This window comes from Cucurbita moschata, unplaced genomic scaffold (assembly GCF_002738365.1).
Source record: "Cucurbita moschata cultivar Rifu unplaced genomic scaffold, Cmos_1.0 Cmo_Scf00031, whole genome shotgun sequence".
Taxonomy (NCBI): domain Eukaryota; kingdom Viridiplantae; phylum Streptophyta; class Magnoliopsida; order Cucurbitales; family Cucurbitaceae; genus Cucurbita; species Cucurbita moschata.
The window spans coordinates 1,274,495-1,288,180 of NW_019268547.1; the positions used below are offsets into that span (position 1 = coordinate 1,274,495).

The window sequence follows — 13,686 nt, forward strand, 5'->3', positions numbered from 1 at the left end:
ATGTATTGACTTGGGTCAACATGTAAACCGGACTAGCTGTAACGTCCTAATCTCAACTAAGTTCTCTCATGCATACTTTGCTAGGGAGATATTCTTATCGATCACCTAAGCATGTAATCCATGATTTAAAATTCAGCTTAGTAATATCGAGGATCTAAGGAGGTCTATTAGATTCCTAGGGAGGTTAGGTGGCTTAACACGGACTTCTGACTCTATGCTACTTTGTTCCAACTCCTGAAGTCTTTCTTAGTTTGGAAGCACTAGGGTTTAGACCCTCTAACCATTGCTGATGTTAGGTTATGGAGTCTGCTCTCTTATTTATAGCTTGGTCAACGGTTATATCCGGTAAAGCTATATTTGGTAAAGCTATATCCGGTAAAGCTATATATAGTAAATAACTATATATAGTAGATGGTTAAATCTGGTAAAGCTATATATAGTAAATAGCTATATATAGTAGATGGTTAAATCTGGTAAAGCTATATACAGTAAATTGAACTATATATATATATCCATCCGGTAGAGCTTTGAAAATGTACTTTCTATTCTCTGTATTCTCTCTTATACATACTCATTAATACAAATTCTTTTAGCTAGAGTTCTCCTTGCAATTTTTCTCTATTCTGTTCTTTGTGTCATCTAGATTGAGTGTGTGCGTTGTACGATCCTAACAACTGATATCAGAGCTAGGTAAAATTCACCACGATCTGTGAAGATGGAAAGTTCAAAGATTGAAATTGAGAAGTTCGATGGATCCGGTTTCGGTTTCTGGAAGATGGAGATTGAAGATTATCTGTACCAGAAAGATCTTCACGAACCCCTGTTGAGGGTGAAGCCGGATACCATGACCACGGAACAGTGGAAGCTCAAGGATCGACAAGCCTTGGGGCTGATCCGGTTGACGCTATCTAGAAACGTGGCGTTCAACATTATCAAGGAGAAGACAACGTCAGATCTATTGAAGGCGCTGTCAAATATGTACGAAAAATCGTTGGCTATGAACAAGGTGTATTTGATGTGGAGATTGTTCAATCTACAGATGTCTGAAGATGGATCGGTTGCTGATCATATAAATGAATTCAATATGATCGTAAGTCAACTGAGTTCGGTGGAAATTAATTTCGAAGATGAAATTAAAGCGTTGATTTTGATGTCATCTTTACCCGAGTCATGGGATACTGTTGTTGCCGCAATTAGCAGTTTCCGAGGATCTGATAAACTGAAGTTTGATGAAATTCGAGATGTAGTTCTCAGCGAAAGTATTCGCAAACGGGAAACTAGAGATTCATCAGGCAATGCTCTCAGTGTTGATCGAAATGGAAGAAGTAAATCAAAGAGCTCAAACAAATATGGGCGATCAAAATCAAAGAACTAGAGAAAATCTCCAAACAAACCCAACGTGTTGGAGCTGTGGGGGGAAAAGAACACTTCCGAACAGATTGTACAAAACTGAAGAAGAAGCAGAATCATAAATCTGAAGATGATGATGATTCTATATATACAACAGAAGATACTGAGGACGTTTTAATCCTTAGTGTGGACAGTCCAGCTGATTCCTGAATTTTGGATTCAGGTGCATTGTTCCATTCGTCTCCATGTAAGGAATTGTTTCGAAATTTCAAATCAGGAAATTTCGGGAAGGTGTATCTTGCCGACAACAAAACCTTGGAGATTGAAGGGAAGGGAGATGTCTTCATACAAACTCTAGCAGGAAATCAGTGGACATTACAAGATGTCAGATACATTCTTGGTCTCAAGAAGAACCTGATCTCTATTGGTCAGTTGAATAGCATAGGCTATGCAGCAGAGTTTGGAAAGAGTTCGTGGAAGATTGTGAAGGGCGCCATGGTTATTGCACGTGGCACAAAATCCGGAACCTTATACACTACTGCAGAGTGTATAAACATGACTGCTGCTGCTGAGAGTGCTTCCAATTCAAGTCTATGGTACAATAGACTTGGACATATGAGCGTCAAAGAAATGAAGATGCTGACTGCGAAAGAAGCTTTAGAAGGCTTAAAATCTGTTGATATGGGTCTTTGTGAGAGCTGTGTTATGGGCAAACAGAAACGAGTTAGTTTCACAAAGGCTGCCAGAGAACCGAAGAAAGTGCGGTTGGAAATGGTTCATACAGACGTCTGGGGACCATCTCCAGTTTCATCACTTGATGAATCAAAGTACTACGTCACCTTCATCGATGACTTCAGTAGGAAGGTATGGATTTACTTTCTGAAACACAAGTTAGATGTGTTTACCACCTTCAAGAAGTGGAAAGCTGAAGTTGAAAATCAGACCGGCTTGAAGATCAAATGCCTGAGGTCTGACAATGGAGAAGAGTACAACAAATCAGAATTTATAACATTTTGTGCAGCTGAGGGAATTAGATTAATAAGAACAAATTAATAAGAACAATTCCCAGTAAGGCAAGACAAAATGGTATTGCAGAAAGAATGAACAGAACATTAAATGAGTGAGCATGAAGCATGAGAATTCATTCTAGACTACCAAAGATATTCTGGGCTGATGCTGTGAACACAGCAGCATATTTGATTAATAGAGGGCCGTCAGTACCCTTGAAGTTCAAATTGCCCGAAGAAGTTTGGACATGAAAAGAACTCAAGTACTCTCACTTGAAAACTTTTGGTTGTACTGCGTATGTTCATGTTGATCTAGAGAAGAGAGATAAACTTGATGCTAAGGCTGTGAAATGCTACTTCATAGGCTATGGCTCTGACATGTTCAGGTACAGGTTTTGGGATGAGAAAAATATGAAAAATCCTAAGACACTGCGATGTGACCTTTGATGAAAATTTCATGTACAAGGACAGAGAGAAGATAAACTCTAAGACTACGAAGCAAGTGGGAGTTAAACTTGAGTGGCAGGAAAATTCACTTAGTGATGTTACAACAGAAGCTCAAGATACTCCTGGTCCTATTGCTGAAGAACCAGATGTGGAGCAAGTTACACCTGAGCAGGTGTTGAGAGCTCTATTACATTATCTGTTGCTGACTGACGAAGGAGAACCAGAATCCTTTGATGAGGCCCTACAAATGGAAGATTCAACCAAGTAGGAGCAAGCCATGGATGATGAGATGAGCTCACTTGAAAAGAATAATACGTGGGTGCTGACTGAGTTGCCTACAGGAAAGTGAGCTCTATTGAACAAATGGGTGTTCAAAATCAAGGTTGAACTAGATGGCAGAAGGAGGTTTAAGGCTCGGTTTGTAGTTAAAGGATATTCACAAAAAAAAAGCATTGATTATTCTGAGATCTTTTCTCCAGTTGTGAAATTAACTACTATCCGAATTCTGCTGAGTATTGTTGCATCAGAGAATTTGCACCTTGAGCAAATGGATGTAAAATCGGTGTTTTTACATGGAGATTTAGATGAGGAGATCTATATGCAACAACCAGAAGGGTTTGCAGCTCCAGGCAAGGAGCACATAGTGTGTAAGCTCAATAAGAGCTTGTATGGACTGAGACAACCACCGAGACAGTGGTACAAGAAGTTTGACTCCTTCATGTGCAAGAGTGGTTTCCACAGGAGTAAAAAGGATCAATGTTGCTACCTCAAGAAATACACTGATTCTTATGTGTTTCTACTCTTGTATGTGGATGATATACTAATTGCTGGATCAAGTATGAGGGAGATAAACCACCTGAAGGCAAGCTTGTCTTCAGTATTTGAGATGAAAGATCTGGGTGCAGCGAAGCAGATTCTTGGGATGAGGATTTCTCGAGATAGATCTGCTGGCACATTAAATCTATCCCAAGAGCAGTACATTGAGAAGGTGTTGTCCAAATTCAAGATGAATGACGCTAAACCCAGGACTACCCCTTGGCAAATCGTATTAAATATTCAAAGGGGCAATCTCCCAAGACAGTTGAGGAACGTGAGCACATAGCATTAGTTCCGTACGCTTTTGCAGTTGGGAGTTTGATGTATGCTATGGTATGCACTAGACCTGACATAACACATGCAGTGGGAGTTGTTAGCAAGTACATGAAAAATCCAGAGAAAGAACATTGGGAAGCTGTGAAGTGGCTTTTGAGATATCTGAGAGGTACATCCAATACTTCACTTTGTTATGGCAATGGAAAAGTAGTTCTGCAAGGTTTTGTGAATGCTAATCTGAGTGAAGATGTAGACTCTAGCAAATCTAGTCATGTATTTTACCATAGGGGGCATAACGGTAATTTTACCATGACATACTACATGCTCATCCAAAAATGCCCTCTTGAAGTCCTTAATGTCTATTATCTAACTACCTAGGCAAGGCATGGTCACATGCTAATACGTCCTAGCGATCCCTACAAGTATTACTTGCCTAAAGTAGTTACTACTTGGATTAAATGTGTCTTCCCAAGCTAGACTTCTGTGTGTTCAGAGCTCCAAATTTTTGAAATCTCTCTCTCACGTTCTATGACGTGCGCATTCGACTCCTTCGCCAAAATTTTCAGATTTCCAGACCAGTTTTCTATTCTTTTCTATTTTCTTTAAATTTTCATAACCGGCTCTACACAACTCGAATTAACTTAGTTTCTTCACGCAACTGTTGACTTTTAATTCATCTTTACTAAGGTATTCTTCTCATAATTTTAATCAATCACAGTAAAAAAAAAAATAATCGAGTCCAACTAAAACTTACAGAAAAAATTCAACTTCTTGATATTCATCGGAATTCAACATATATAAAGAGGTTGATTATGGCTTTTCTAAAGATAGGGCTTTTCTAAGATATATTCATCGGAATATATCTTCTTGATATTCATCGGAATTCAACATATATAAAGAGGTTGATTATGGCTTTTCTAAGATAGGGCTTGATATGAACCAAGAGATATCAATCATACAATATACTTCAATGAAGATGTGAAGAAAAGGTTGTCAAAATTATCAAAAGATGTTTCAATTCATGCCACAGTGAAGAATAATGAAGTTTGATTGTTATAAATTTTGGGTGGGTTACACTTTAGAGTAATTTCTTATTATTGTATTTTAAGACTTTTTATTTACATTGGTTTATATTTACATAATGGCTAATTATGGCCATAAAGTAGGAATGTTACAACTCTTGAAATGCGTTTAATAGTTTCATTTTTTAGGCTATATAAAGCCATGTATGTTGTATTTTTAAGAAGACTTGAAAATACAGTAGAAAAGCATTTGTGCTTTTCTTTAGCCAATGACTTAGTTTCTTTGCAATTCTATGTAGTTTAGGTTGCATGTAGAATCATTCAAGCTCGATATGATCAATCTTGCTTGTGGAGTGATTCGAATCTCAAACAAGTGTTCTTGCTTTGAGATATTTGAACAACAAGAATCATTCAAGCTAGACATGATCGATCTTGTTTGTAGAGTGATTTGAATCTCAGACAATATTCTTGCCTTGAGATATTCGATCAACAAGGTAATCCGAATCTTATTCTCCTTGTATTGATTCCTTATCTTATCAGGGCTCCTTCCCATCTATCTTGACCGGGAAGAGGGGAGACCCTTGTGGAAGCCCTGCCCACCCTACTCTATTTTGAGGGATCTCTTATATTTAGGATTCCTTGCTTCCCGAACTCGTAGCTAAGAGCAAGAAGAAGGTTAGTAGTCTCTGTCATTGCATGTCCTTGCTTCTCCTTTTGCTGAAACGACCCTAGCCCCAAACGGTCATGTCATTGAAGCTTCTACTTTTCGATCATTCCCTTTTAACTCTTTCATCTATCAACCTCACTTGATTTCCTTAAAGGATTGCCTGAATTGGGTTGGCCTTGTCCTACTGGAAGGTGGCTGATAATAGGTTATTTTGTCTGGGCCATATGGCCAAGCAAGTCCAAAATAAGCCTCAATTAAGGCCCAAATCCCCTTGGTCAATAGCTTCTTGGCGAACGTCTCACCTGAGAAGTTTCTACATTCTTATAAGGAATACTTCGTTTCCTTCTCCAATCAACGTGGGATCTCACAATTCACCCCTTTGGGCCCACAACTTTTAAAACACGTCTACTAGGAAGAGATTTCTACACACTTATAAGGAATGTTTTGTTTCTCTCTTCAACCGATATGGGATTTCACAATCGACCCCCTTTGGGGCCAGCATTCTCGCTGACACAATACCCAGTGTCTGGCTCTGATACCATTTGTAACAGCTCAAACTCATCACTAACAGACGTTGTCCATTTTGACCTATTACGTATCGCCGTCAGCCTTACAATTTTTAAAATACGTCTATTAGGGAGATGTTTCCACACCAACATAAGGAATGCTTCATTCATCTCTCCAACCAATGTGAGATCTCACAGTTTTACAGTGTTCAAGTGAATTAAGTTGTGAATCCAATTGGTGAAATCGACTCCTCAACAAATGTTTCCCAATGATTTACTCATTTACTCTTAGCTAACGTTAAGTTTCATTTTCTAGATAAGATCGAACAAAAGTATTTGTAGCACTTATGAGAACTATATAAAAACTTAACCCGAACACTAGCCGAGCTAGACATTTTTCCATCATCGTTCTCTTATCAACCCCTTAGAAAACTCCTCTCCACCGCATCAAAATCCTTCTAGCCAGTTAGGGCTACAAGACAAAAGTCCAAAAAAGACCAAACTTTTACCCTAACCCACTGTTGTTTGAAATGGATAGCCATGTATTGTAGTTGAGGGTGGCTGCTGCAACAACACTTAATGAATATGTGGCTCTTTGTGTATTATTTTTGGTGCAATCTTGGAACCTTGTCTTGTTTTATTTGTGTACGCCTATGAATCATTACAGCCTTGTCTTGTTTTATTTGTATATGCCCATGAATCATTACAACCTTGTCTCTTTGGACTTGAATTCTTCCCTACTTGCTCGCAAAACCATGAGCCGTTGTCTTGTCTCTTCCAAAGCTGTCTTCTTCTTTGTTTTTTTTTTCCTTTGTCTCTTCCAAATGTTTTAGACCAACCTAAAACTTTAAGTGAGTTGGATTCATGAACTGAACCACGTAAATAGAGTTCATAATCTAATCCAACTCGTTCATCTGTTTTCGGGTTCGTCATGAACTCAACTCAACTAGGTCATATACTTATCCATAATACATATTACATTAATAACTAAAATCTCATAAAACTCAAATATCAAGCATTTACAAGTCACAACGCATCACCGACATTAGTTATAAACATCAAATAATCTAAATTTTCATAATAATCTTAAAAGTCGAGTAGGGTCGGGTAGAGTAGAGTTGTAACCCTATTTACGGGTTGGCTAAGTTGCATTGACTAAAAAATATCAACTTTGAAACTGACTCAATCGTCCAACCGAAACCCGAATAAAAAAATCTAACCTAACTCAACTTTAGTTTGGGTTCAGTAGTTCAAGTTGGTCGGATTCTTTAGTCATTTAAACCCGTTAATTTCGAACTCATTTGAATGGAATTATTATAGTTATGGAAATTTTATCAATTTTTTCCTTTTATGTAACTAGTGGCCAAGTTGTATCTATTTGTATTTATCTTCAATTAATTTTCTAAATAGAAATAGAAATTGAATTTTCCAGCAGCCATGGCCAGTGGTTTTCAAGCTTCTTGTTGGTAAGGAAACAAGGCATGCTAGATAGAATTGGGGGCACAATACAGTACATATTTGTGGGGCATTTTTTTCAATAGCCCTCTTGTTCTAGGGCTCCCCTACAACATTAAGGCATTCCCAACAATAATAACCAAAAATTTTACTAAACGTAACAACTCAGTTCTATCGCTAGTAGTATTGTTTGCTTTGGCCCGTGTCGTCGTCAGCCTCACAATTTTAAGACGCATCTAATAAGGAGAGGTTTCCACATCCTTATAAAGAATATTTCGTTTATTCTCCTCTTCATCTGATGTGGGATCTCACATCCACCTCCTTGGGGGCCTAGCGCCCTCGTTAGCACACCGCTCGATGTCTAGTTCTAATACCATTAGTAACAGCAAAAACTCACCGCTAGTAGATATTGTCCGCTTCAACCCATTACGTATCGTCGTTAACCTTATGATTTTAAAACACATGCTAGAGAGAGATTTCCATAATTTTATAAAGTATGCTTTGTTTCCCTAATTTGAATTTTTCCCATTAAGAGTCTCTCAATTGTTGTAACCATTGCTATACGTCAAAAAAACTATCATATTTCTATTTGTTATATTATTAGGTCAACTAGAATATTAAATTTTTTACTAACACGACAACAGGCCGACTACTATTGAACTATACTCATTTTGACATTCGTAACATACCCACGTAAGAAAATAAATGGGAGGTCGGTCCCATCATTTTTTGATGTAGTGGCAAGAAAACCTCTACACTTAGCACATAGGCACAATTAATAGAAGCCTTTGATTGAGCCTGTCACATGTTTGACAAACCAAGCAAGTGATCTCTACCATGTCTAAACTTGAGCCCACCTATTCTTAAATGGAGTCTATACACAATAAGTCAAGATCTAAATCTTTGACCTGATCCCACCTTCTCATCATTCTCAAAACCCATGCTCGACTTTTTTCACTCTGTTCTTATTATAGTAAAATAGTTCGTTTGATTTCTCCTACTCGGGACGACTGAAAAGCTTGATCTTGCTTGCTTGAGTGAAGATTCGACCATTAGCAACGTCAGATATTAGAATGTAGCATACAAATGTAAAAAAAATTGTGAGATCTTATACCGGTTGGAGAGGGGAACGAAACATATATTATAAGGTGTGAAAACCACTCCTTAGTAGACGCGTTTTAAAACTATGAGGCTAACGGCTATACGTAACGAGTCAAAGTGGACAATATCTGATAGCGGTTGGCTTGGACGGTGACGTGTATTTTAAAATAAAAGAAAAAAAAAAGTGGGACCAAGGTGAATTAATGATTGAAGTGAAAGGAGAAGAGTGTGGGGATTTAAATATGATAGGATGTACAAAATGGTTACCATTTATTAATTAAAAAAATAAAATAAAATAATGAAAATGTTTCACATGCATTGGGTTTGGAGGGCCCAGATTCCCCTTCCTTTTCTGATAGTCATGTCTCCATGCCCTTCACTCTCTTCCAACATGCATTGGCCCCTTCCTTTGACCACTCTCTCTCTCTCTCTCTCTCTCTCTCTCTCTCTTCTCATTTTAAATATTTTAAAATAATTTTAAACAATTAAATTAAAAAAATTCATCTTTTTCTAGCCGACCCGAGTCTATGCTTGTATTCAGTAACAATCTTCTTTTGAAACTCGATCCGTTTGAAGAAAGTTGAACTAATGATCAGATTGTACGATGACCTGTATTGATAACTCTAGTTCGGGTCAAAAGTTTGAATTCTATCTTAACTGTTTCTCTCCGTTAAAATATCTAGATATTGAGAAAATGATGTATAATCCTTTTAATTATTTATTTTTCTAAAGAATACGTGAGGCTGACAACAATACGTAATAATTATACATTTTAAAACCGTGAGGTTAACAACACTACGTAATGAGCTAAAGTGAATAATATTTGTTAATGATGAACTTGGGTTGTTTTAGTGGTATAGAGCCAGTCGCATGGAGTGTGCCTGTCGAGGACGCTAGGTCCCTAAAGAAGTAGATTGTGAGATCCCACATTGATTATTTAACACGGTGTGGAAACCTCTCCTTAACAAGCGTGGTTTACTATCCTGAGGCTAACGGCAATACGTACTGGATTAAAGGGGAGCTCATGATCCCATCGAATTTAACAAAATAAATCACACATGAATTTATTTTTTCCACTAAAAAAACTAAATTCCATGGCTTATAGAAGAAAATTTTCCAACCCTAATTTGTTAGGATCTTGTTCCATTCTGTGTCACATTTAAACCGTAATTAAGAAAGAAAAAAAAAGGAATATTACACGAATTTAATTTATTTCTATTATCCATTATGATGGAATTTTCTTAAGGCTTGTGTGTTTGAGCTGAAATTGAAGCTTTTCACTCTAATGGCGGCGGCTTTGATCACTGTATTGATTGGATCCCGCCGGCGTGAGATGCACCACCTGATTTCCGACGCCGAGGAAGTCTCTGGTTAAATTCTGCCCTCCAATTTCTTCTTTTGCGCCACCCATTATCGGCTTCATCATCGGACGGCCATCCGACAAGACGGCGGTAGGGGCGGCGGAGTTGTTCATTCCATATGCTGTGACGGCGGTGGTGTTGTTGAAGAGAATTGGCGGCGTGGGGGGCGTTCTGCTGGGCCCCATTTGAGATGCTTTCTGGAGGAGAGCGGTGGCGGACATGTGGGGTGGCGGCGGGTACGAGGAGGTCGTCGTTAGCGGCTCGGAAAAGAAAGATTGCTGATTTTCCGGCAAGAATAATGGAGGGTGGTCGGAGAAGGCGGTGGAGAAAAAGGGGTTGGGATTTTGTGGAGGGTCGAGCCAGAGAGGGAGCTGCGGCGGCGGCGGCGGCGACAGTGGCAGTTGCCGGGGCTTGTGGTCGTCGCCTCCATGGTCAGAGATAACATTGGAGTGATTCACGGTGGTGGTGGGGAAGTTTGGCCGGAAAATTAGTGAAGAAGAAGAAGGAGAAGGAGAAAAGTTGTTGATGAAGGTTGGATGATGATTTAGAGTTGAAACTGTAGAGATTCTTGAATTTTCTTCTGCTAATGCATCACAAAATGCTCTGTGAGTGATGAAGCTATCCTTCCTGTGTTCAAAGCTCATGTAAACAAATTAGTTAACCCCAAATTAAATTTTTTTATCACTATAAATTCGATGATTATTTCATGCATTTACAACTCGTTTAAATTTATCGTTGTTTCAATTTCGTTCCTAACGTTATAATTTTCAGAGATATTGAATATGAATTTCAAGTCTACAGCTAATAGATATTGTCATTTTCAGAGATATTGAATATGAATTTCAAGTCTACAGCTAATAGATATTGTCATTTTTCGACTTTGTCTCAAGATTTTTAGAACGGAGTCCAGGGAGGAGAGGTTTTTACACTCTTATAAAGGGTGCTTCGTTCTCCTCTCCAACCGATGTGGGATTTCACAATTCACCCCGTTCATGACCCAGCGTCCTTGTTGGTAGTCGTTCCCTTCTCCAATCAATGTGGGTCCCTCAATCCACCTCTCTCGGGGCCCATTGATGGTAGGTATTATCCTCTTTGGGCTCTTCTTTTTGGGTTTTCTCTCCAGGTTTTTAACAGGGGTCTACTAGGAGATGTTTCCACAGTTTATAAAGGGTGTTTTGTTCTTCTTCCCAGCCGATGTGGGATCTAACAATCCACCTTCTTCATGACCCAGCGTCCTCGCTGGGACTTGTTACCTTCTCCAATCGATGTGGGTCCCCCCAATCCACCTCCTTTGGGACTCAGCCTCCTCACTAGCACATCACCTGGTGTCTGGCTCTGATATCTTTGTAACAGCTCTAGCCCACTATTAGTAGATATTGTCCTCTTTGACCTTTTTCTTTCGGGTTTTTCTTCAAAATTTTAAAATGTGTCTGTTAGGGAGAGGTTTTTACACTGTTACAAAGGGTGTTTCGTTCTCCTTCCCAACTGATATGGTACGGGTAAAAAAATAGCCGAAGAATGTGAAAGAATGCATGGATTAATAAGAAAATGAAGAAGTAAAAGTGGAAGATAGGAACCTGGAGAAGAGAGTCCCACAGTCACATTTGTATTCCTTTGTCCCACAAATTTTGGAATGAGCCTTCCAATCCGACTGAACAGCATACTTCTTAGAGCATTTCTCACACTTCCACTTCTTCTCACCGTGCTTCCGGCTGTAGTGTTTCTTGATTCCGGTGAGGTCGCCGAGCGCTCTCGACGGGTCGTGGTGAACACAACTCTTCTCCGGGCACACGTACACCTTCTTCCTCACCTCGTTGCTCGTCCTCTGCCGGAGCTTCCATGGCAGGTTGTGCCCTCGCCGGTGGAGCTGCAAATTCTGGTCTCTTTGAAACCCCTTTTTGCATATCTCACAAATGAATCTATTCTTCGCCATTAGAGACTTTGGTGACATTGCTATTACTTCTGCATCGGGATCTGTTTAATTTTCATTAAAAATAACCTTACTTTTAATGATTTTATTGTTTATATAAAAAAAATTAATAAAATTGTATGATTTATAAAACTAAGGTACAAATCTCTGTCAAGAAAACGAATTAACTAAGCTATAAGAACATGTCTATCTTTGAATTCTCTCTCGAGCATGATTAGAAGTAGAAGATTACTAAACTGAGAGAAGGCGGGCCCTCAAGCAGGTAATCCAGAAAGGCAAACTTATCAACTCGTCCTATTCAAATATTCACGATCACGAAAACCCAGAAATACAAATTCAGCAACTCGTCCTATTCAAATATTCACGACTAAGAAAACCCAGAAAGACAAACTCAGCAACTCGTCCTATTCAGATATTCACGACCAAGAAAACCCAGGAAGGCGAACTCACCAACTTGTCCTATTCAGATATTCACGACCAAGAAAACCCAGAAGGCGAACTCAGCCACTCGTCCTATTAAGATATTCACAACCAAGAAAATCCAGAAAGGCGAACCCAACAACTCGTCCTATTCAGATATTCATGACCAAGAAAACCCATCAACTCGTCCTTTAAGATATTTCCGACCAAGAAAATTCAGAAAGGCAAACCCACCAACTCGTCCTATTCAGATATTCAGGACCAAGAAAACCCAGAAAGACGAACTCACCAACTCGCTCCATTCAGATATTTACAACCAAGAAACACTAACCTATGATCATTAAGAATTACAAATAAAATCATTATCAAACGATAATTAAATTATTCAATAACGGAATACCATTGGTTACCTCGAACTCTCCAAACCCAATTATGGTAAGAAAAAAAAACCATTTAGAGAGAGAAAAACCAAACCAAAACAAGAACAAAGAACAAAGAACAAAACACTAGAGGAAGAGAGTGTTAGGTTTGCCTGGAGTTCCTGGTAAATTCCTCTTCTTCTTAAGAGGAACAAGTACTGGATTAGGGTTGGGATTAGGATGGTGTTGACCAATAAGATTGCTGATTGTGGAGAGACCAGAAAGGGCATCAAATTCAGACATCATATCCACTCTTTGTCGGAACTGAAAAACAAAACAGCAATTAATTAACATGAAACAGCAACAACAAGAACAACAAGAACAGAAGAAGAACAAAAATTCAAGTAATTAAATTCATAAGAGAAGAGAGTGAGGAATCAAATTAAAAAGCCACATGCACACAATAAATAACATATTTTCCCCCAAAAAAATCCAACATAAGATGAATCAATCATAGGATTCCTCGAAAAATCATAAATTTTCCTCAACCTTTTCAAACACCTCCCTCAAGAACACGAAAACCCTCTTAAGTTGAGAGAGAGATAGGGAGAGAGAGGGAGAGATTTCAGAGAGAGAGATGAAATCTTAAGAGAATATTTTGATTATTTATCTCTCTCTCTCTCTCTCTCTCTCTATATTTGTTGTCTCCTTATCTAACACGGCTGCTATCCAAAGTCGGTCAGCTTTGGACTCAAATGGACCACCTTTTTTTTTTTTTTTTTAATTAAAAAATAAAATTATTTATCTTTATGTGGAATATTATTTAAAACAAAATAAAAATAAAAATAAAAATCATTGAAAATGGAAGAGGGTGTAGAAAAGCCTTTTTTGAGTGTGACTAATAAGGAGTATAAGTGACTTTTTTCTTTGTGCATGTTAATAATTATTTTGTACATTGAAGAGCTCAAA

At 38.4% G+C, this 13,686-nt stretch overlaps 1 protein-coding gene across 1 annotated transcript; it reads right to left on the reverse strand.

Moving 5' to 3' along the window:
- Positions 1 to 9,724: 9,724 nt before the first annotated feature.
- Positions 9,725 to 13,399, reverse strand: LOC111464854 (protein indeterminate-domain 2-like). Its single transcript, XM_023109109.1, has 4 exons — positions 13,267 to 13,399; positions 12,891 to 13,041; positions 11,586 to 11,982; positions 9,725 to 10,635 (listed from the first exon to the last, which is right to left on the reverse strand). The coding sequence occupies exons 2-4, from the start codon at positions 13,021 to 13,023 to the stop codon at positions 9,930 to 9,932; spliced, it is 1,236 nt and encodes a 411-aa protein (XP_022964877.1). The 5' UTR covers positions 13,024 to 13,041; positions 13,267 to 13,399; the 3' UTR covers positions 9,725 to 9,929.
- Between the last annotated feature and the right edge of the window lie 287 nt (positions 13,400 to 13,686).

Excerpts from the sequence above, each read along its gene's own strand:
- LOC111464854 (XM_023109109.1), bottom strand. The coding sequence starts at position 13,023 with ATGATGTCTGAATTTGATGCCCTTTCTGGTCTCTCCACAATCAGCAAT. Across the intron at positions 11,983-12,890 it reads GAATTTACCAGGAACTCCAG|ATCCCGATGCAGAAGTAATA; the intron begins GCAAACCTAACA and ends AAAATTAAACAG. Across the intron at positions 10,636-11,585 it reads TGTGGGACTCTCTTCTCCAG|GAAGGATAGCTTCATCACTC; the intron begins GTTCCTATCTTC and ends CTTTGAACACAG.